This window comes from Salvia splendens, chromosome 16 (assembly GCF_004379255.2).
Source record: "Salvia splendens isolate huo1 chromosome 16, SspV2, whole genome shotgun sequence".
Taxonomy (NCBI): domain Eukaryota; kingdom Viridiplantae; phylum Streptophyta; class Magnoliopsida; order Lamiales; family Lamiaceae; genus Salvia; species Salvia splendens.
The window spans coordinates 24252749-24277488 of record NC_056047.1 but is presented as its reverse complement, the minus strand read 5'-3'; the positions used below and the strand labels follow the sequence as shown (position 1 = coordinate 24277488).

Here is a 24740-nt window from a genome sequence, read left to right as displayed (position 1 = left end):
GAAAACCCTGACCAAAACGACTACCAATTTTTTGATTTCGAAAGGTTGCAACCAATTCGATGTTAAAATCATTGAATTTCATGACTAAAAATTGATGAAATGGACTTGTAGTCGGCCTATACCGTCATCTACCGGGTTCAATCATCAACAGGACCAGTTATTGTAGACCTACCTTGTCGACGCCGTGAACAATGTACACACCCGCTTCCTGAGTTCGAGTAGGACGGAGAAAACGACGACGAACGGAGGTGGGGCTAGGGTTTGACGTTTAGTGGAAGTTGGGGAGACAGGACGGCGGAAGATTGGGGAGGAAGTTTTGTGTTTGGAATGAGAGAGAATGAATCGAAATTGGGACGTGTATCAATAGACCGCGTAAAATTCGCACATTCCATTTTTTCGTGTGGCTTTAATTTGGAATTTTTACTACTTTACCCTCATAATGCACAGACTCCTATCTATAATGCAACACGGGATTATAAAACAAGAGTCAATCCGGACTGTTGATGAATCGAATCTAACGGCCTATATTTAGAAGAATGAAGGATCTAAGGGATGAATAGGAGAATAATGCCCCCATATATATATATATATATATATATATATATATATATATATATATATATATATATATAGGGGAGCACTATTCTCCTTTTCCACTCTTAGATTCTTTTCTCTTCTTACTAATAACCGTTAGATCTTTTCAATCAACGGACCACGTTAATCCTTAATAATGATTTCCGCGTTGCATTATAGAACCTTTAGTTGTGCATTATGGGGGTAATATAGTAAAGTTAGTAAAATGGAACCGCCATATTTTTGGCAATAGCGAATTTTAAGCGATTTGCAATCTTATGCCTCTTCAGTTTTCTCCAACTTCTCTCCAGCATACGATTCGACTCTCCCCACTCCTTCCACTCTCTAAAACCCTAGTTACATCTCCCACAAATCGATTTTGACAGCCTCCGTGACATATTTCGGCGATTACACTCCACCGTGGTTACATCTGCCACAAATCGACCGGCCTTGACTCGTTTCGACGAATATTCAACAAATCTTGCAGGTATGTAAATGGAAAGCATTCAACTTTGCAAATGCCTACGAGAGGTCGACCACTCTCTCAAGCATCAGAGGATGCAGGTGAAATTTCCGACGCTATTCAATATCTTATTTGTTGCTTGCGTGAAAGGGTATTTGCAACTCTGTTGATTGCTCATTATCCAGTTTAAAAAGGAATAACTTTACAATGTTCTTTAATCTGTTGGTGTATATGTGCTCAGTCCGGATGGAATAGGTTTATCAATTTGTGTGGGTAATGCATTATGAAACTGTAATTGTACATTTTTTGGAGTATATTGTGCATTATATGATTGGTATTCTTTATGTGCAGTAAATTATGCAATGTGCATAGTGTCGTGTGTTTTGTGTTGTGTTGATTAAACTCGTGAAGTAGTTTGTATGTGCATATTTTAGTGTAAACTATGCATTATGAAACATACTTTATGCATTATGGTAACTACATTATGCATTATTAAGGGTGTTGGATGTGTTGTCATATTTGCTCAGTCTGGATGTGTTTTTTGTATTATGTTGTGTGGCCAATGCATTGGCAAACAGTAAAATTGGATTTTTTTTTCCTACTATTGAATGCATTATATGAGTTGTATAATGTATATAGTTTCAAACATTATGTGTGTAACACATGTGCGTTTTCATGTTGAGACGCTGCACTATCAGTTCGTTTGTGCATTTAATAGTGTAGACTATGCAGTATAGAACATTATTTATGCATTAAGTTAACTAAATTATGCATTATTCAGGGATTTGGATGTGTTGCCATAGATCCTCAGTTTGAATGAGCTTCTTTTATTATGTTGTGTGGGCAATGCATTTTGAAACTATAATATTGCATTTTTTGTAGTATTGACTACATTATATGAATGGTATCATTTATACAGTTTACTATATTTTATGTATAACCCATGCGCATTATCATGTTGAGACAATGCATTATTAGTAATATTATATGCATTATCATGTTGAGACAATGCATTATCAGTATTATTTAATGCAGTATCATGTTGAGACAATGCATTATCAGTAATATTTAATGCATTATCATGTTGAGACAATGCATTATTAGTAATATTTAATGCATTATCATGTGAACATCTATAAGTATTATATAGACTTTATTGAAAATGTTATGATAGTTTTCTTTGTTTGTTCTATTTCAGAGAAGCGGCTACAATCAGAAATAGATGATACAGTAGATGATGTTATACCAGTTGCTTTGGCTAAGAGGTTCAGGGATAGGTTGGCAGAGGGCGCTCCCAGTGCGGTCGCAGGTGATGCTGAAAAGAAACAGCTAAAGGGACGAAAGCCTAATCGGCTGTACTGTAGACGACCACCGCTGGAATTTTTTAACTACTTGAAGCAGTTAAATCCAAGACAGAAAAGGGCGGTTACGGAGATTGGTTTTGGGGCAGTACTCTGTTTTTGAGAATATGTTTTATGACTGTGAAATTTCAAACACGCAGCCGAACAGTTTGTGCATGTCGTTTATTCGGATTGCCTTTATTTTAAATGCAGTCCACGTTATTTTACAATGTAGTGTGTATTATGTTATTTGTCCATATACGTGTACGATTAACTCTCATATTGCTTAACATAAACCACATAATTTACAAATCCTAGTGCATAATGCAATGCCTACACCAAATAATGCGTTCGTACATTACACAATAACTATACTAATCCATATAAAGAAAACAGATCAAAATCTTGTGCATCATATCTGCATGTCATTGCATTATTTGTACTGAATTATGCATTATATAACTTTTTGTGTGTATTTGAGAATATGCTCTATGACTGTGAAATTGCGCATTTTAGTTTCTGTAATGCATTATTTGTGATATGTAATGAACATTTATCCTGATCCGTTTAACTTAAGTTGTGTCGTGTTTCTATGTTTGGTTCACGTTTCTTGTTTTCCCTAAGGGTTTAACAAGCCTAGGGGCTAGGGTGTAGTACGTTCTAAGTCTACATAACGTTGTCCAAATACACGAGCTGCAGTAATTCGTCTGGGGTTGCACGTTCATAGCGCGTAGACATTTTTAAAACAGATGTACGTAATGTACATTTGTTGTAGAGTATAATGCGTAGTTTAGTTTCTGTAATGCATGTTTTGTGATATGTAATTCATATGTATCCTGCCCCGTTTAATTTAAGTTGAGCCGTGTTTAGATGTTTGGCGCACGTTTCTTGTTTTCCCTAAGGGTTTAACAAGCCCAAGGGCTAGGGTTTAGTAAGTACACATTAATAACAACGTTAACAAAGACCATTAGTTTGATTTATAAATAGACCCTAGACCCTAAGGGTGAGCCGAAGAGCCGTAGAGGAAGAAAGGGCCCCCTCGTCTCTTACATAATATGTACATTATGTAAATCAGTCAAAATTAGTGCATATCCGCGATTATAACTAAACACTAGTTTTATAAATCAAACTAATGGTCTTTGTTAACGTTGTTATTAATGTGTACTTACTAGACCCTAGCCCCTGGGCTTGTTAAACCCTTAGGGAAAACAAGAAACGTGCGCCAAACATCTAAACACGGCCCAACTTAAATTAAACGGGACAGGATAACATATCACAAAACATGCATTACAGAAACTAAACTACGCATTATACTCTACAACCCAGACGAATTACTGCAGCTCGTGTATTTGGACAACGTTATGTAGACTTAGAACGTACTACACCCTAGCCCCTAGGCTTGTTAAACCCTTAGGGAAAACAAGAAACGTGAACCAAACATAGAAACACGGCACAACATAAGTTAAACGGATCAGGATAAATGTTCATTACATATCACAAATAATGCATTATAGAAACTAAAATGCGCATTATACTATATAATATGTACATTATGTATATCAGTAAAAAAAACCTACGCGTTATGAATGTGCGACCCCAGATGAATTACTGCAGCTCGTGTATTTGGACAACGTTATTTAGACTTAGAATGTACTACACCCTAGCCCCTAGGCTTGTTAAACCCTAAGGGAAAACAAGAAACGTGAACCAAACATCGAAACACTGCACAACTAAATCAAACGGACCAGGATAAATGTTCATTACATATCACAAATAATGCATTACAGAAACTAAACTGCGCATTATACTATATAATATGTACATTAAGTATATCACTAAAAAAACATACACGCTATGAATGTGCGACCCCAGATGAAATACTGCATCTCGTGCATTTGGACAACGTTATTTAGACTTAGAACGTACTACACCTTAGCCCATAGGCTTGTTAAACCCTTAGGGAAAACAGGAAACGTGAGCCAAACATCGAAACACTGCATAAGTTTAATTAAACGGGTCAAGATCAATGTTCATTACATATCACATATGATGCATTACAGAAACTAAACTGCGCATTATACTCTACATATCAGAATTCAACAAAGTATAGCATCTCCTTTCACGCAGCGCTCCCTCTCTCTTAGAAAATTCTCCGTCACCGTCAGCCATTGTTTAGGTCTGCTCTCCCTCCTTCGTCGGCGTTCCGTCGCTGAACTGCTGCACGGCTGCTGTCCTTCGCGCAGCTACTACCCATGTTCCCAACCTCGCTTTCTGTGCCCTCCGATCTGTACTCTGTCGTCACCGTCGGCGAGCTCAAAAGCTCAGCTCTCCGCCTATCTTCTTCTCTCAGCGCCGCTGCGATTCGTCGCAGCCGCGACTCTCCATCATCGCTGTTGATCAGCCACCGCTGCCACCACTAGGGTCGCCATTGAACGGATGTTGTTGTTTTCCTCCCGCCATGGCTGTGCGCGATCCAGCACAGAGCCGACGTCGCATCAACCTCTGTTCCCCGTCGCTGCCTCTCATAAAGCACAGATGTAATGGAGAAATTCACGTCAATGGCGTTTGGCAAGGAATAATAACCGTGAAGATTGAGTTGGAGTAAATTTAGGAAGTTGCCATAACCAACCAAATTATTGATTACCAATTAAGCCCTTTTCGTTTTTTTTAATCATTAAATTAAATGATTAAACACACTAATTTAGGCCATTGGATACAGGAAATCAACGGCTAAGATCAAGAAGGAAATAGGAGGAAATATGAGAAAAGGAAATGAATACATCCATATATATATATAAAATTAAACATATCACAACTAACAATCATTTAAAAGTATAAAACTAAACACAAATTATTAATTTGTGTGGACAAAAAATTATAGATTTAATGTATAACAATAATTAATGTTCACAATATTTCATTAAAGATCATGTTGTGGAGTGGCAGAGATGTTGGTATCTTACCTAGAGGTCTAGGGTTCAATCCCCTCTAGTCTCGCATTTTAAAGATAAAAACCGGTTCCCGGTTTCCGGTTCAACCGGTCTGACCGGCCGGTTTCGACGGTTCAAGACGGCCTAACATACTAACGGTTTTTGGGGCCAAACCGGACCGGACCAGGTGCCGGTTCGCGGTCTGACCGGTCGAACTGGCCGGTCCGGACCGGTTTTTAAAACACTGATTACAACATATAAATTGAGAGGGAGCACGGAAAGAGAAAAATGGAAGGAGGGGAGAGATAAATTGTGTGAGGTTATAAATAAGAGTGTCACTCCCTCCCTTCTAAAATGTCGTTAGACTTGATTTTTTGAAAAGGGTATAAATGTTACTCCTTTCGTCCGCGAATAGGAGTTTCGTTTTTCCATTTTGATCCATTTATAAATAGGAGTCCTGGTTCATAATTATTATAAATGGTAAATAGGTTCACACTAACTTATTTCACTCACATATTATTTAATAATACTATATACATGTGGCACACATATTCCACTAACTTTCTTCTACTCACTTTTCTTAACATTTCTTAAAACACGTGGCTGAAAAGAAATGTGACTCCTATTCGTGGACGGATGGAGCATAAAATATTACTCCATCCGTTCATAATAGTAGAGACATTTCTTTTCGGCACATGATTTAAGAAAAATTGTGTTAATTGAGTATAGTAAAGGAAGAATAAAGTAGGAAATAAAAAAGGTGGAGAGATGAAGAGATAATAAAGTAAGAGAGAGTAAAGTAAGTGAGAATAACTTTGTTGACTTTTACTAAAAATGAAAATGACTCTACTACTATGAAACGTACCAAAATGGCAAAATGATTCCACTACTATTGATCGGGAGGAGTAAAAAATGATAGAAAAATGTGATTACGTACATTGTCCAAGTAGTAGTGGTGCAATGCAAATGCAATTGTTAAATACTACTCCCTTCGTCCTATCGAAGATGATCCAATATTTTTTTAGTTTGTCTTACCCAAGATGATTCATACTAAAAATAGAAATTTTGTTATCTCTACTTTATTCCCTCTCACTTACTTTATTCTCTCCATCTAACACACAAATAAAATTGTATAAAATCTCGTACCCAAGGAAGAGGTCATCCTCATCGGGACGGAGGAAATAGTACCTTTTATGTACTTCAAACCATTTGAAAATTGCTAGTTTTTGGGTGACTTTCATTTAAATAATGTATTAAGTGAACATTTTATTGAAAGATTTATAACAAATTTGAAAATAAACAAGTTTGTGTAAAAGAGAACGAAAATTAATAAAAAAGGGGAAATAGATGAACAAATTTTAAATACGAGAGTTTTTTACCTTTGATTTTCTAACATTTTACTTTTCTAAGGGTTCATAAATCATACCCCATTTGTCCATCATTTAAAAACTCTTTTGATTCAGCGATGGTTTTAATAAATTATTTGACTTTGTGAAAAAAAATAGAGGAAGAAAATGAGTGAGATATGAGTCCCTTTTAAAGTATTAATTTTTATGATTTTGGATGTGTGTGTAAAAAGTTGATAAAATGTGGAGTCCATATGCTAAAAATAGAATAAATTAAATGATTTTATAAATCATGGAGAATCTAAAATGACAAAATAGTTTTTTAAATGATGAATGGTGGATAGAGGAAGTAAAAATGTCCTCGTATAATTAGGTAAAAATTCACGAATCAACCTGAATCATTAAACTTTGTATGATATATACTTATCGTGAAAAAAAAATTATATAATCCAGGCATCAAAAGAAGTTATAATAATTTAAAAATCGTTGAAAATATCATATATATTTTGTATTAATCTCAATAATCACACATTACATAGAAATATTAAATGTTAAATAGTCACAATGGGAGTGTAAAGTACAAATACGTAAAAGTAAAGGGGTCAATATGGATTAGTCAAATAAACAAGAGAATAAATTAAGCAAAAACCCCAATCAAGAAAAAGAGAGGTTTTCTCCAATTGTTTCGTGAAATTCTCACATTCACAAAGGTAAACAAAATTCTCACTTTGTTATGATTCTTATTTTAGTTTTTATTTCTGGTATGTTACCATTTAAATCAGTTTTTGCTTGATGTTTCTGTATTTCGAGAATGAAGGTGTGCATTTTTAAAAATTCTTACTGATTTGGTTGGATTCTGCAGCAAAATTTGTATTTACCCTCCTTTTTTTGCCTATTTTTCATGGCGATCTAAATCAGGTGTTTATTGTGTCATTTTTGCTTCGAATTTTATGCTGAGTAAAAGAGCTAATCCGATTACAATTGCTTATTTGTCTATACACCATTAATTGCTTTACAATTGACAAAAATTTCGAGTCACATTTTCAGAAAACTGTTGTCGTTTTTTCATACTAGAATCATATGCTGAGTTCTGGGGATGAAGGAAACAAAATTGCTTTTAGGATCATGGCCCTTTTTTAGCTTCTTCTTGTTGTTGTTTGATATTTGGGATGTTCTTGAATCAAGATGTTGTGTATGCCTCGTGTTTCATAGTATTTGGTATTGTGGCAAACTGTTAGATGTCTGGCTGCACAACTCGTTCGAAGAAAGCTCAAGAGGTGCAGCAGCCGGAGAATCAGTTGCGTGCTAAGTGGACAGCATCGTTGACAAAGGCCTTGGTGGAGTTGATGGTAGAGGAGATTCACAAGGGAAACAAATCAAGCAAATCATTTAGTAAGAAAGGGTGGAAATTCATTTGTGATAACTTCCGCATTCAAACCGGTTATTGGTGGGATAACGAGCAACTAAAGAGTCGTTATGTTGCCCTAAGAAAGCAGTATGTTAGTGTAGCTTTGCTACTCGACCAACCTGATTTTCAGTGGGATGAGGCAACAGGTGCAATCATGGCTTCGGATGAAGCATGGGACGGATACATTAAGGTCTTAACTTTTCTCGTGCGTGTGTTTATTTCAATGCTTATCCGTTGTCGTTGCACCTTCTCCACTTCACATCATTTACAGATTTTCAGCTTGATCAATGCATAATTAGGTACCTGAAAAAATAAAATGTGTGTTTTACGTGCTAGTGAATCGTGCTACGAGCATAAAAGGCTTGATTTTTCTTGTGTGTGTGTAGTTTCTAAACATCTGTATTCTCTTGAGCATTGTGTATCTAATATGATAGCAATTCAATTGGAAATCTCAGTAAAAATATTGTGATCAGGCACATCCCGATGCGGAGATGCTGAGATCTACCGGCTGCTCGATATACAATCATCTGAGGACAATATTTGGAGAGCCAGATACATACGGTGCACAAAATGGATCGGCCACAGACGATCACGGAATATCCATGTCTCCAGAACATGCGGCTGTAAAAGAGGAGGAACTCTCGCCGTCAGAGTCAGATAAGTACGTGGATATGGCAAGCCGCAAGAGGGGCCGGAGAGGATTAGAAGATGCTATTGCAAGAGGGATAATGGAGATGGCTGGCGCGGCAAAGCTTAGGGCGGAAGCCGTGAAAACGGTCCACAGCAAGTTCTCAATCACTGACTGCGTTAAGGCACTCGATGAATTGCAAGGCGTCAGTGAGCAAGTTTATCTAGCTGCTTTAGATCTGTTCTGCAATCGGAATGCAAGGGAGACTTTTTTGACTCTGAAAGTCGACAAACGCTTGATTTGGTTGCAAAGGAAGTGTTTGGTATGTTCTCTCCCATAGAGGTTTGTAAGTTAGTTTTGTGTGTATATGATCTTTGGAAATCAATCAAACTCTCCTATGGTATTTTGGATGACTAATTGTTACTCAAATGCTTAATCAATTTTTCATAGTACTACTCCCCCCTCCCACTCCCAAGATAAGCGAAACATTTGTTTTTTGCACTCGTTTTTTAAAAAAATAATACTCCAGTTAGAATGGAGAGAGAGTCTAGTAAGAGGAAGAATAAGGTAGAGAAGAGTCCTCTAACCGTGAAATAGTTAGAACTATAATTAGTTAAAAAAAATGGTAATGTATTCCCTCCGTCCCTGAAAAGTATGATTCGGCACAGATTTTAATGTATAATTCGTAAAGCAAGAGAGATAAATGGTAATGTAAGTAGTGCTAGTGGAAAGTGATCTTCACGTCATTAGTAGTGTAGTGTAATAGTATAAATTGTAAATAAAATGATGTGTAGGGATAATGTGTTGTTTAACTATTTCTGAATTATAAAGTTCATATTTTTCAGGGACATACTATTGAGGAAATAGTTTATATTTTTCCATGATGCAAGGAGTATCATTTTCTCAAAACGGTTGTAAAAAAAGTAGCGTCTCGCTCATCTTGGGACGGATGAAGTACTTACTAATTTGATTGAAGGTCGGAAATGCTCATAAATACTCCCTCTGTCCAAAAAAATAAGGATATATGAGACGGCACGAGAATTAATATATAATTGATAAAGTAAGAGAGATGGAGAAAAGAATAGTTAAAATAGTGCTAGTGATCAATAGATAATAGGACTCACATTATTATTAGTGGATAATATTGGGCCCTAGTGGTATAAATTATAAATAAATTAATGTATATGAATAATGAGTTTGAGAAAACTCATAAATGAAAATGGAATATTTTTATGGAACTGAGGAAGTATCATGTTAAATGATTTGATGAATATCTACTAAAATAAAAGCTTACAAGTATCCTAAATTCAAAATTCTCAAAAACATGGATCTCACACTTCTTAAAAGGACACAAAATACAGGTACAATCAAGGTGAAAACACCAGATTCTACAACTGAATCTAAAGCAGATATCTAAAAACTCAACCTAAATACTACCACAACCAAACAATAATTACACAAGCTAAAAACCGTTTTAAGCACTAAGACAAAATGTGATTGCAGAGACAGGGTCTGCATATTATTAATTTCAAGGTAATATCATCTTCACATTGTGCAGATGATCAGTGCTCTTGGTCTGGTTGTTCACGGACTCAAAAGCTTGCGTGCACACATTGGCGAAACCCGTCATTGCCTGAAAAACGTGGGGCAAGCCCATCTGCAGGTTGTTCATGGTCATCCCCCTGGTCACGTTGATCGACTTCTCATACTTGGCCTTCTCGTCCTCTGCCTTGGACCTCAAGGCCTCCACCTTGGCTCTTTTCTCCCGCACGGGATCCTTGCTTGTATCACCGGAGGTTTGTGACCGGCCGTGCTTGCTCTCCAATGACCGGAGCTCGCCTGCCTTCTTCTCAAGTTCCTTGAACACCGACTCTGACCTCCTCTTCTGTTTCTGCTCTTCCGCTTGCTGCACTACAATTGCGTGGATGACTGTTAGGAAACTCTTGATTCCCTCGGACGCCACCTTGTCAGGAGCGTTGTTGATTGCGAGCTGCCATTCTTCACAGAGCGAGTAAATGGCGGAGTCTTGCTTGGTTTTGTTGATGGGATTGTTACCTACTTGAAAGAGGCTGAGACGGAGCCAGCCTGTCAACGACTGGATATATTCGCGCTGAGCTTTGATGAGGCTACAGAAGGAGAGGTGCCACTGCTGAGCTTCGAGCTCGAGCTGAAGTGTTGATTGCCGATGGATTTCAGAAGTGGGCTCCACCGAAGGGATGCAGTTGAGGTACTTGAGCTGCTGGACTATGTGTGTTTGTACCTGGTGGAATTCATACATGCTTCTCCACATTCCCATTAACCTAAACAAGATGATGATTATTATAACACACTGAAAAATTTCCAACATTCTTTCAATCATTAAAAATAACCAGAAACTTTGTGAATAACAGATGAAAATAAACAGATAGTAGCACAAAAGTTTCCCCTCGATACTTGTTCAAGGCACGATAGAGAGGACTTACCCCTTAACGAGCTGAAGAAGTTGAGGATGAAGCTCTGATTCCCTCAATTTGATAATCTCGATGGAGGTAGTCTCAATCGCTTGCACAGCAACGGTCATCTGCGATTCCAACTTCTCGACTTCCTTTTTAGCCTTCTCAGTCTTGATATAATCAGCATTCTTCATCTCTAGCTTCCTCAGAGCCGCTACTCTTTTCTCATGCTCTAGTTTCAAAGACTCGGCATTCTACAATGTCGAAAGCAAATCAAGGATACGAAAACAAATGGTTTAACAAAGGCATTGAAAGAGCATAATAGTCAAAAAAATCAAACTAGATAATTGAATACCTTAACCTCCTGGAAGAGTTTCTTCTCCCACGCGTATAGCCTCTCAACCGTTGAACAATGAGTGGCATTTCCGTTGGCAGCAAGATGACCACCCGTGTTTCTGATAGGATCCTCGCAGAACTTTCCAAATGCATTCCATTTTGCACCGCCCGAACCCCAACTCCAGTGCAGTGGACTCAAACTCTTCCCGTATCCGTAGTCCTTACCTGCAAACAAAACAACATGAAAACTATGCATATCAAAAATCTAATCATATTCACAAATAGTGTCGTAATTACCCAACGAGGATTGGCGATTGAAATTAGAAACCGGGACTTCCAGCAACGCGGAGAGCGAGCCACCAGCATTGGCAGCTTGCAAGAAGTAGTCATCGAGCTCCTTAATGATCTCGACCAGGTCTTTACCCTTGGTCGACACCACCACCGCCAGCTCGCTGCTGGCAGTGGCTGTGGTAGCAGAAGGCGGGGCAGCCACATTCTGCGCCGCAGCCCTGGTGATGATGGGGGTGGCGGGCGTCTCGGAAGCCGTGGCGGTCGTGGTCTCCCACTCCTCCTCGTCCTCCGGCCACCTGGTGGTTGGCGGCAAAAAGGGGTCCCAGAAATCCCAGGTGGACGCGGGCGGAGGAGGAGGCGGAGGCGGCGGGCGGATGGCTGAGGAGGTGGTGGTGGTGGTCCAGGACATAGGGCTGAATGGAGGAGGGAGTGGGTTGTTAGGGAGGTGCTGCTGGGGTGGGGAAGGGTTGGGCGGGGGGAGGGGGTTGTGGTGGTGGAGGCTGGTCTCCGCCGTGGCGAATTGAAGAAGAGCCGAGCCGTTGTTGCGGAGAGACCTTATGTACATGCTGTGGGCGGCGGCAAAGGCGTGCCTCGCCTTCACAAACTGCTTCATGTATCTCTTTCTAGCCTTACATCTAGACACCATTTCCTCCCTCTCTAACCTTGAATACCAACAACCCATTTTTCCCTCTCTACTGTGTGTGTGAGAAATTGAGGTACAGAAAATCAATGCAACTTTAATATAATCGGAATTTGCACATACGTTCCTTCAATCCCCTTCAATCCGAGTTAAATACACCAGAAAAAAAAAAATCAAAAATAAAGGAAAAAGCTTAAATGCTGTGACTAAGTACTGCACTTTCTTTGCTCTGAACAAAAACAATAATCGTAGATATACCGTAAATCTAGTGGGAGAAAGAGCAGACACAGGGAATTAGAGATTCAGTGCAGAATCAAGCTGAATCTTCAGCTGCAAAAAAAAATTAACAAATTTTTTTTCAGATTCACGAATCGATCAATTCAAATAATTAATTGCACAATCCGAAAAGGAAAAGGCAGCGGAAGGAAGAAGGAGACCTGTTGGAAGAGCATTTCTCGGCCAATCCATCGCCATTTTTTAGAGAGGGATCAGTGAAGGTTGAAGGTGAGAGGAAGAAGACAGTGTATATGGATACAAAAAGAGCAAAAGTGTGGCAAACTGCATTTAATTTTATTTACTGGTTTTATGTTTTATTCCTATTTATTTTTTGTGTTTGGCTATAATGCCCTCGGATTCTGTTATTTTACTAACATTCTCCGTTTTCATTTAATTTTTAAATTAATGCTGCTCAGTATTTAATCGTATTATATCCAATTAATGTATGAAAAAATAGTTCTAATTTCAAATAAAAAATCTAATTACGTAATTAGTTCATACTTTCAGAAAAAACTGAGCAGGGGTAATTTGGAAAATAAGAAATTATAACGGGCCGTATACTTATTTTTGAAGTGAAAAATTCAAAATAGAGGGAGGTGGAAGGATCATTTTATTTATTGCCGCATTTTCAGTGTAATGTAACATAAACAGTAAAAAAAAGTTAAAATCACAATAAAAGACAATTAAAAGATTTTTCAAAAGGCGTAATAATTATACTAGTAATAATCTCTGGCTACAGATTTAATTTAATTGTACCTGATTAGGATCTAACCATTGAATTTTAATTTTATGGTTAACGGGAAAATGCTTTTTAAATTTGTTTGTTTCCATATTGTAATAAATGTCTCACGAATTCCCACTACCTTGTTTTGATTGTCTATTATGCTTTGGTAACAAAAGGTAAAATATAGTAAAACATTACATAAAAAGTGATGAAATTAGTAAAAATTCAACCAAAAGTAGAACTACAACTCACATGCAGGATCGAAAATTATTTGCTGCATAGTACTTTTCAAATGTGTGGTATGGGTAAATTGAAATTATAACGATTATAGTTTGTATTTCATAATTATGTTTATTGATACTTTTATATGGAGACATGTATTAATTTTTAAAAAATACTATATAGTACGGATACAAGAAAAAACAATATCATTGCTCAATCTCTCAAAAAAATCATATGGTAAGGTAAAACTAGTTTATTAGTATTTCCTAAATGCTACTCATAGTGTTATTTGTCATGCACATTCAATTTTCCAATTATGCTAGCATTAAGCATTATCGAATTGAATTTTTTTAATTTTGTTTACATGAACAACACATAATTAATTATTTGTTTGGATAGTTTACGAAATGATTTTAAATTAAAATCAACCATAGTCCAAAAACACTATGTTTTCGAAGCTTTAAAATGGACAAATTTGGGGCATCTTTTTTAGTACATCAACTATCTCAAATGATCAAATTTGGTCAGTAACATTTTATAATATCTTTTAAGGTCCATTAATTATAAGTTAATATCATTTCAACTACTTTTTTGTCATTTCCAATATTTTCATGACCAAAGTACCCTTAAGGCTAATGGGGGTAATTCAATCTATTTATCCTCTCATTTTCATTAAAGTATGTAATTTGGGATAATTGATGAGGAGTACCAAAAAGATGTTCCCTCTAATTTTAGTCTCAAAATAAAAATATCTTAATGATATTAATATTCTATTACTATTAATTATTTACGTTTAGTTTTATTTATCTGTAATATTTTAAATCATTGTACTATATTTAATATTAATAGTTAAATAACCTAGATATAAATATATGTAAACATTATACTTATAAAATATTTGTATATAAAAGTAGTTCAATTTAATAGATGGAATATTAATTTTTCAATCTTAAAGCTATACATAAAATATATTATTTTTAAGTGCAATACAAAATCGATGATTACAAATAAATTAAAATTTATTAACATACATATAATCTTAAATAATTCAAAGAGCTAAGTTTTATTTTATCCACTCTTATGTAGTAGTAATTGTAGTCTAAAACAATTAATTGAAATTATCAATAATCAATTTAATAAAAAAGACAATGACATTCTTAGTTGAATATATGATTAACTTAAATCTATGATTGTTTAATTAAATAAAAATTAATAGTTATTATCAATTGTTTAATATCACCATGTCGCGTCTTAATATTATCATTAGACCATTTATAACATCATGAAAACCGTTCATAGTTCTCATATATATTCTCTTGACTATTTGTGAATCATATTTTTTCTACTTTATTAAATTTTTATTTCAATGTAGTATATATAATATATTATGATTAACTTAAATTTTCAGTTTAATAAAATTACGAGATTCATTAAAATAAAATATTTATCTTAGTTTTATCTAAATAATTGAGAATGTAACCATATAAAAGTATTAACTAGCACTAGAAAGTAATATCATAATATCAAAATAAGGTATGGTATATATTAATAATAATAGTATAAGATCTATTAAACTTAATCCAAATAAATTAGAAGAAAGAAAAAAGTGGATGAATAAATAGATTGAATTGCCCTTCATGACCTTAAGGGTATTTTGGTCATGAAAATATTGGAAATAGCTAAAAAGTAGTTGAATTGATATTAACTTATAGTTAATGGACTTCAATAGATATTATGAAATGTTACGGACCAAATTTGCTCATTTGAGATAGTTGATGTACTAAAAAAATGTTCCATCTTTCCTAAACGCTACTCATAGTGTTATTTGTCATGCACATTCAATTTTCCAATTATGCTAGCATTAAGCATTATCGAATTGAATTTTTTTATTTTGTTTACATGAACAACACATAATTAATTATTTGTTTAGATAGTTTACGAAATGATTTTAAATTAAAATCAACCATAGTCCAAAAAAACTATGTTTTCGAAGCTTTAAATTGGACAATATGATGAAGTTGATATATATAACAATTGACCTTGCATAAGTAAAAATATATAGTCGCAGAAATATGCTAATATTTAGCGTTTTAAAATTCGAATCTCTTAGGATGATCACATCCGAATATCCACAAAAAGTTTAAAAATATTTTTTTTAAAAATTGTAAATTGTATAAAGCCAACTTGATATGTCAAACCATCCAAGCCCCCTAGCTCAAGTGGTTGAGAAGGGTGGCAAGGATATGTCACCATCCTGGAGGTCTTGAGTTCGACTCCTGGTTGGCGCAACTTTGGGATTAATTTCCCTGTGGGTCTGTTCAAGGTTGTTTCCTTGGGGCTTGACAAGCTTTCGAGCCTGGACGCGTCTGAGGGTGGCGGGTAGTCTACCACAAGCTTTCGAGCCTGGACGCGTCTGAGGGTGGCGGGTAGTCTACCGGGGCTGAACTCGTTGGAGGGAGTGCAGTCTACGAGCCAACATTGGCTAGTTCACGCCCGAACCCGTCGGAGTGAAGCTAAAGTATTCAACTCCTGAGTGGCCCAACTTTGGGATTAATTTCCCTGTGGGCCTGTTCAAGGTTGTTTCCTTGGGGCTTGGCAAGCTTTCGAGCCTGGACGCGTCTGAGGGTGGCGAGTAGTCTACCGGGGCTGAACTCGTCGGAGGGAGTGCGCTCTACGAGCCAACATTGGCTAGTTCACGCCTGAACCCGTCGGAGTGAAGCTAAGGTATTCGAGCCTTGAGGGGCTGTGGCGGGCTAGTTCGCTTGCTGAATGTATCTCGAACTCCTATGTATGAAAAAAAAAATCCTATCTATGAAAAAAAAAATGATGTGTCAAACCCAAAATATCAGGTCAAATGATTAAAGATACATATTTAAAATAATAGTCGTCAAAAATACTTGTCGACGCAGGTAAATAAAACCAAATTTAATTATAAATATAATTTATGGAGCACAGTCAAAACTTAGAAATGTATGCATGGCCGTTTAACAAAAAAAGGTAATTAAGCATCAGAAAATAATTATAAAAGTAAATTGTATGGTTAAAGAGTGGAATCGCACTGCACTCTCTCTGACACAAAGTATAACAATCCAAATTCACTGTCATTCATTACACGGCTACTATCTTTTTCGGACAGAACTGCCGTCACATATGAATTAGAATAACATCTACTGTGAGTTGCATGACCATAGTATATATATGTACGCACCCACTAATTTGTACTCTGCCTATTTCTATATTTTCATTATTCTTTTCACTCAAAAAAAATTTATTTTCGTTTTGATGCCTATTTATCTTCCTCTGTCCCAACTCCCAAGGGAGTTAGAATTATTTCTTTTTTATACTCATTTAGTAAAAATATATTAATAAATATTTTCTTCATCTCACTATGTCTATCATTCATTTCTAGTCTGTCTCACTCACGATGTCCACTTTATATATTTAGAAATAAATCTTTTTCTCATCTCTTATTAAAATATTCAATCACATTTCATTTCCACTCTACTTTATCACACACACATTTACTCCACTTAAAATTTTATGTCATTCAAGAATATGAACATTTTGAATGAGACGGAGTTAGTAGTTAAAATGGAGAGACTGCAATGTATAGGTACATTCTCTCTTATAAGATAAACCTAATTTTTCAATACTTTAATTATTTTTTTTTCTCTATTTCTCCTATTTTACTAATATTGCTATAAAATTATATTCCTTCGTCCTTGAAAATTTAACACTTCTTTTTATTTTCGTTCTGTCGCTAAAAATTTGTCAACTTTCACTTTTACCTTTTTTGGTAGTGGACTCCACGTTCAACTAATCCATTCCCACTAACATTTTAAAACTAATATAAAAGTAAGACTAATATGCCACTAATTTTTTCAACCAACGTTCTATTAAATTTTTTTAAAACACGTGTCAGATCAAAGAGTGACACATTATTAGGAAAGGATGGAGTATTATTCATCTCTTTATTTTTAAAATGTAATCATATCTATCAATTATAGATTTTTAAACGTCTCAGTTCAATCTCAATACACAGTTTAAATCTTAAGATAAAATCGTTAAGGATTCTGGAATAAACCTAGAATTTGAAATAAAATTGGTTAAAGATCAAAATTTAATCATTAATCCAACTATATATAACTTGGATATTACATGATAATCATGTGATTAATTGCTAATTCAACTTTTAATTGCTAACTACAACTAATTTAAAACAATAAAATTTTTAGAAATATAGTGGTAATAGCCATGTGTAATTTTATTTTTTATTATTTAAATTTGAAAAGATAAGATGAACTACCAAAGTAATGGTCTTGGATCAAACTGTCAATATAGTATATTAAATCAATACAATTCCTTGGATATGTCAACACAATTGTGCATTGACATTGATAACTATGTATTGTATTTACATATTATGATAATTATGTTGACATTAAACTGCTTCTACAAAAATACAAAAATATAGGAATTTTTTTTCAAATTTTGGCATCGGAACATATGCAAATGAGATCGTTAGAATCCTTATAAAATTATATTTAATTTGATATATGTTGTGAAAAAATAATTTAAATTGAGATAGTTATAATAATCATTTAAAGTGTTAAAGATATTTTTCCTTAGATTCCTGACTGGGCCCAATATGTGACTTAATATAAATAGGAGAATAAAGGAGACAAAAATAACAATTATTATTGCTCCCAATTTTCGTCCCCCCTTTAGAGCGAGAGAGTTCGAAAATTACTTCTTCCGTGAGCTGAGTTCTGTCTTCATTATTCGAGTCCTAGTATTCTGGTGAGATTCGCCCACACAAATATCAGTATACAGTCCGGGACACCAGTCAGAAGATCCGTGTCACGACCGCATTTTCTAAGGGTAGAAAACACGGTTGATCGCGACTAGGGGAGGATTAAAGAAGCGGGGAAGAAAGGGGGAAAACACAAATCGACCATAGCTCGAAACAAATGGGAATAGCTTGAAATAAAATCAGAGTTTTGAACAAAATTAGACCTAAGTATTTTAAGATGCACAACGGAAGCAAATGAACGCGGTTCCATGTGTGAAGACATGAACCTCCGAGAGTCAAAATCTGACTGAATTAATGTCTTGTCTCAATAGCACTTCCTCCACCACTTCGCTGCTCAACCTGCACATTTAGAAATATATGCAGGGTTGAGTACAAAAGTACTCAGTGAACACATTGCCGAAAATTACACATATACATTTGAAAATATTGTCAAGCCATCATCACAGTAATACTCGGGGTTTTATTGAAAAGACCGGAGCTTACTAAAAAAATATTCACATTGGGCCCTTTTTCCTGTACTTAGCCATATCTGATCACATTGTGCCGTCGAGATGGTGTTCTCGCACGGTCACCTACTCTGCCCATCATGTCAGAGGTATCCTTGTGCCGGGAAGGTGGCCACCTTCCTCGGTCACCTGCTCTGCCCAACATGACAGAGGTAGCTTGTGTACACTAGTCCGAGCGGGGACACCACCCTCACTGGGACCCGAATTCGATTCACATATATCATCATTCATAATTTCTTTGGCCTTAGCCAAACAGATAGGCATCATACAAAAACATTTATGGCAAGACAACATCATTAAAAGTCACGAACATGTGTTCGTGTTTTCATAGAATACGATTTGTATTTTTAATATAAGAAAGCTCACCTTGATCGTTTAGTTCCCTTAACTTGAATCTTTCGTTCCGACTCCACCCTTAACTCACGGAGATAGCCTTTTGAAAACAAACAACGTACTTAATAGAAATTCACATACTTATAGAAATGCATGCCCCTACTTTATTTCTTTTATCATTTGTTCACCGTTAGAAAATTTTAGAAGCTTGCATATTAATTAAATTGGGAAATTTAATTAATAGCACTTCTTTATTAAATTTAATTATTTCTGTGACTTGAGAACGTCGTCTCCCTCTTTCTTTCCATTTCCTTAGCGGCCGCCCGAGGCGTCGCGGGGTAATGCCGGTCGGCCGCTTACGCCCATAATTCCTCCGTTGGCTCCTCGTATTTTCAACCACGATGTCGAATTAAAATTCCAAAATTAGAAAAGTACATAATTAAATTAACGCGACCATTTCCCTTCGAAAATATATTTATTTCGGACTTAGGATAAAATTATTCATCCTCCAAAATATTCTGGGATTAATTAAATATTCCTCACCATTAAATTATCGACCCAAAACTTAATTATTCCCCCACCTTATATCTCCAATTTAATTATGAAGCCCAAACAAAAATTTAGATTCGAAAAGGGCCTCACATTCTCTATGTATTGCAGCCCCAAAATTAATTTGAAGGAGATTGGGCTCGGATTTATTTTGCATGGCCTAATGCTAATTATTTTAATGGCCCAAACCGTTTAATTCACTAGCTCAAAACTTAGGCCCAATAAAAGAAGCCCTATGTAACCTAAGTCTTCTTCCTCCCCCTTTTCATTCACCAAATGAACGAAACAGCCTCTCCCTCTCTCTCGTCTCTCTCTCGTCTCCGATCCGCCGCCCTGCCAGCGCCGCCGCTCCGGCGGCGTCCCTCTCCGGCGGCGTCCCTCTCCTTCCTCTCGTCTCTCACCCTCTACTATCACTCTCTCTCTCTCTCTTCTCTTCTCTCTTCACCGTCGCGCCGCCATCCTCACCGTCTCTCTCTCGTTCCGCCGCCGCCCGCCGTCGCTATCCTCAGCACCACCGTCCGCCGACGTCTCCTCCCTCTTCTCTCTCTCTCCTTCTCTCTCTCTCTCTCGGCTATGCTCACGCTGCCACCACCGCTGCTGTACGCGCGGCGGCTCACCGTCGCGGCCCTCCACCTCCCTCTCTCGATTTCCACCGCCATCGCATCATCGCTGCTCCACCGCCTCAGCCCCCCTTCCCCCGAATCTGCCGCCGCCACTGTGCATGCACAGGCGGCGGCTCCGCCACTTCTTCTCCACACCTCGCAATGCCGGAGCAGCTCCCCGAAGCCACCACAGTCGCCGCCTCCTCGCCGGATTCCCGAAAGGTAAGGATTGATTTATTGCTCTTCCCCTTTTTTTCAATTTCTAAGAATTTATAATCTTAGATCTAAAGTTTTGGAATTTAATTTGTGAAGGTTGTGAAATTAGTGACGTATCGGGGTGTGGGGCTGTCCTCGTCGTCTCCGGGCTGCCAAAGACCCATTGCCGGAAATCCTGCAGATTCTTATTCTAGAGATAAGTTTTTCTCTTTTTTTTTCCCATTCCCTCTAGTTAATTTAAGTGGTAGGATTTTAGTTTTTTGTATTTACTGAATTTGACGAACTTGGATATTATGGATCATGCCTACTTCTTGGTATTGTTGGTGTCACTTAGGCAAATTCTAGATTTAAGATGTATGCATGATTCGTATGTGTAGAGAGAAGGGGTTCTTGGAGTTTACCTTTTTTATGGTGAAAAAGTGTTGTTGGATTGAGGGCTTGATCCTACAATTATCTGCAACTCTCCCTTCTCTATTCTATGTGGAAGCTTTGTAAAGCTTGATTGTGATGAGGGTGGGAGAAAGTGATTGTTTATATCTACACATATGTATACAAGGATGGCGGTGAAAGTGGCGTTGGTATCAAGTTGCCTAACACAATCTTATCTCAAATTATTCTCTTTTGTTAGAGGAGGGGATAAGATTTGCCTACTTTAATTAAATGCAACATTTAATGTTGTGTCTGAAAAAAAAAACGATTCCTTGGATCTGCCCTCTCTCTTTTTTTTGTCTTTTTATTTTATTTTATTTTATTTGTTTATTAAAGTAACTATTTGAGTATTTATTCACTTGTTCATTTAATTTGGTGTAGGTATGATCGGTTCAAGTTCGTGGCTGTCAGCATTGAAGCACCCGATTTTCTTACAACGCATGATGTATAAATTAGATTTTGTTGGATTTTTGTTGAATGTATCGGACATAAAAAAATTTTGATTATGAGACTTTATTATATTCTTATAGGTGTACTATTTTTACGTGTTCTATTTACTTTCCTAACGTCAAAACAAACAACGAAAATCTATCGTAGCTCGGATTTAGTCGCATAAAAGTCAATTATATAGACAATCAAGCTAATAATATTGTTTCCAATAATATCGGTTTAGCGGGTCGTTACATTCTATCCCTCTTAAAAGAAATTTCGTCCCGAAATTTAGGAAGTACTTAGACAAAAAGCTCGGGATATTTCTCTTTCATTCTCTCTTCTAGCTCCTATGTTGCTTCTTCCTGTCCGTGGTTTTTTTCACAAAACCTTTACAGTAGTAATCGACTTATTCCGAAGCTGCTGCACCCTTCGATCTAGTATTTCCACCGGCTTTTCTTCGTAACTCAGGTTAGGCTCTAGGTCGATTTCTTCGTGGCCAATCACAGGTTTTGGGTCGAACACGTACCTTCGAAGTTGGGAGACGTGGAATACGTTGTGTACGTTCCCAAAGTTGGGTGGTAATGCCAAGCGATATACTAATGGGCCCACTTCTTCCAGAATTTCATAGGGTCCAATAAATCGTAGTTTCAACTTTCCCTTGAGTCCAAATCTGGTTATTCCTTTAGAAGGTGTTACTTTCAAAATAACCTCTTCGATGTTAAATTTCAATTCGGTTCGACGTTCGTCGGCGAAGAATTTTTTTTTTGGCGTTTTCTACAGTGGTCAATGTCTTGCCTCCCATGAGGGTCTCACGTGAGGAAATATAGAGTTGATCTAACCTTTTTAACTTTGATAGGAACTGAATTTGGGATTCCAAGAGAAATATTCGAATCGTTCTTGCTTTGGGTAGGCTCCAAGGTAACTATGAAAACAAAACGATTATAATTATTTCAATTACGTGAGTGTTTGGTTCACCACAAACTCTCACCAGTAGCTTGTAACAAAGGTTTTTATGAAATGCGAAGACTAGGCTCAATTGGGCTCATTATGCTCACCCGAGAAAAGAAAAGATACAACTTCAAAGGGCTTGAGCTATACCCATAATACTTGAGAATTTTATTGTGGGAAGAGCTTGCCAAATGGAATAAATTGCGAAAGTGGGGGTATGATGAATAGAATGTCGATGTCAATAATAGGTTGCCAATAATATAATCAAAATGAACGGTGAAGTAGAAAAGTTTCAAGTATCACCAGATGATAACAGGAAGACCTGAGATGGTTGGTTACCAATGGATTTGAAAAGGATAGGAAAACAAACAATTGCAATTTGCTCGACAACATTGTGATAGAAGATCGTATCAATGAATTTTTTTTTAGAGTTTATAGGCAATTCAGGGAAACTAACTAATAAAGAGGGCAACAAGAGGAAACTAGCCAAGGGAGAAGCAATGTGCCAGCTTTAACATGGAGCTTGCAGAAAAGCTCAGATCAAGAGACAACAATCATATTTGAATTCAGAAGATTAGAGTCCTCATGTAAAACAAAGAGCTTGTCAATAAGTATGTCTGAAAACACAAAGGGTCAAATTAAAAGGTTTAAGGTCTCACCAGATGGCTGCTCCAAAACAGTAAGACTGAAAATGATTGGGCTTAAGTGGATTTGAGAAGCAGAATAACAAGGAACTACCCTTTTGGATCAACAATATCGTGATACTATATCACGTTAACGAATTCACAAAGTTTATAACCAAATCACGGAAATTAACTTGTAGAGAAGACAACCAGAGCAAACTAGTTCGGGAAGAGAGCAAATTACTTTAGACTTGGAGTTGCTAAAGAGCTCAAAGCATGATGGAATAATTATAGTGGGATTAAGAAGAGGTGACAATTCTTTATAAATTAATGAGTGTCAGCAAGCACATTTGAAAACACTAAAGGTCTACTAATGATCTTTGAAGAATAAATTATCATTGAAGAGACAATAGTTTAGGGAAACATGTTCGTTCTGAAGGCTATAAATAAAGCAACTCCTAGTATAGGAGTTTGGTGGTAAGAATTCAGAGAGTTAATGTATTGCTTTTATACAGAATGAGTAAAGAAGGACCGTAGTCACTGGAGGTTATTAGAAAACATGAGAGAGCAAGCTCAAAACTGAAAGTGATTCACAACCTTGACATAGAAGAGGGAAAATAATGGCACATTACCTTGCAAAAGGAGTCATTTAAGTTCTTAATTCAACAAAAGTATTTTGATCAAGAGGGATGCGAGAAAATGAAATTCACGGGAATCCAAGTAAGCGTTGCTGATGAATCTTCCTGGTTAACTACGATGGTGATACTCCGTTGTTTAACTCTTTATAGAGGATGGTAAATGAGTTGTGGGAAACCTTGGTCACAATCTACTTTCACCTTACGATCACGTCAGATGACCATATGTGGAGATTATGACTCCTTGGTACTCTCGGTTCGTCAGAACGCTCATCCTCGTAACACGCCGTTTCTGTTTACTTATTATTGTAAAGCCAGGTTCTTTGTTTACATTGTAATCATATTCTCTTGCTATGTATGTGTACATCGCTTAGTTGGATCAAAGGTATGATCCTTTGGAGTGATTGGATTGTCAAGAAAGACAATGGCTAACCCAGATTATTCATGTCATTGGGACGTAGAAAATGGCATCTACCATCTTTCTAGAATCATCGTTTTGTTCTATGTTGGATTGCTTTTCTCGAAGTTTCTTTCTTATCGCGTCCTTTTTCTTTTCGTCGCTCGGGAAAGCGAGAAATGTTCATACTGTACTTCTAAGTTCGAGTTCATATTGTGTTCTAGAAGGAACGCATAACTAAGTATTCTAAGTTCTTGGAAATTTCGACTTCCCCATACTAGCAACATGATTCAATGACTAACTCAAAAAGAGGTATCATTTCACAAACTCAAAAAGAGACATCCTTTCAACAATTGGTACCAGACTCATATACTTTATATTTTCATATTTCAGTACCTATTTACATTTAGGAAATTTACTTCTTTTATTCATACATTCACAGTCTTTAGCCAAGAAAAGACATATTAACTCTTTCTTTAAGCACGCTACCAAATCAAGAAACATCAACTCTTTCTTTAAACTTAGTGTTTTCATCTGTTCACTCAAATTAACTGCATGAGTTATTTCTCCATTTCAAACTTTTAAACATCTTGACTTTCTTTTGAAAAAGAACAAGTTACCTTTTTCCTCATTGAGCGCGATTGGTGG

The 24740-nt window shown here is 36.6% G+C and overlaps 2 protein-coding genes across 3 annotated transcripts; one reads left to right on the top strand and one right to left on the bottom strand.

Moving 5' to 3' along the window:
• The first annotated feature begins 7274 nt into the window (after nucleotides 1-7274).
• LOC121771895 (L10-interacting MYB domain-containing protein-like) lies at nucleotides 7275-12794 on the top strand. Of its 2 annotated transcripts, none has more exons than XM_042168791.1 (4): nucleotides 7275-7362; nucleotides 7891-8250; nucleotides 8534-9010; nucleotides 12750-12794. In XM_042168791.1, the coding sequence occupies exons 2-4, from the start codon at nucleotides 7891-7893 to the stop codon at nucleotides 12777-12779; spliced, it is 867 nt and encodes a 288-aa protein (XP_042024725.1). In that variant the 5' UTR covers nucleotides 7275-7362; the 3' UTR covers nucleotides 12780-12794. The 2 variants fall into 2 exon arrangements, with proteins under 2 accessions (XP_042024725.1, XP_042024724.1); XM_042168790.1 differs by lacking the exon at nucleotides 12750-12794 and adding an exon at nucleotides 9534-9587.
• On the bottom strand, nucleotides 10002-12964 carry LOC121771894 (protein ALTERED PHOSPHATE STARVATION RESPONSE 1-like). Its single transcript, XM_042168789.1, has 5 exons — nucleotides 12825-12964; nucleotides 11754-12717; nucleotides 11476-11681; nucleotides 11151-11374; nucleotides 10002-10988 (listed from the first exon to the last, which is right to left on the bottom strand). The coding sequence occupies exons 2-5, from the start codon at nucleotides 12427-12429 to the stop codon at nucleotides 10217-10219; spliced, it is 1878 nt and encodes a 625-aa protein (XP_042024723.1). The 5' UTR covers nucleotides 12430-12717; nucleotides 12825-12964; the 3' UTR covers nucleotides 10002-10216.
• Nucleotides 12965-24740: the final 11776 nt, after the last annotated feature.

Coding starts and splice junctions, on each gene's coding strand:
- LOC121771895 (XM_042168790.1), top strand. CDS start 7,891: ATGTCTGGCTGCACAACTCGTTCGAAGAAAGCTCAAGAGGTGCAGCAG. Junction 8,251..8,533: donor CATGGGACGGATACATTAAG/GTCTTAACTTTT, acceptor TATTGTGATCAG/GCACATCCCGATGCGGAGAT. Junction 9,011..9,533: donor GGTTGCAAAGGAAGTGTTTG/GTATGTTCTCTC, acceptor CATATTTTTCAG/GGACATACTATTGAGGAAAT.
- LOC121771894 (XM_042168789.1), bottom strand. CDS start 12,429: ATGGGTTGTTGGTATTCAAGGTTAGAGAGGGAGGAAATGGTGTCTAGA. Junction 11,682..11,753: donor CAATCGCCAATCCTCGTTGG/GTAATTACGACA, acceptor TTTTGTTTGCAG/GTAAGGACTACGGATACGGG. Junction 10,989..11,150: donor CTTCTTCAGCTCGTTAAGGG/GTAAGTCCTCTC, acceptor CATCTTGTTTAG/GTTAATGGGAATGTGGAGAA.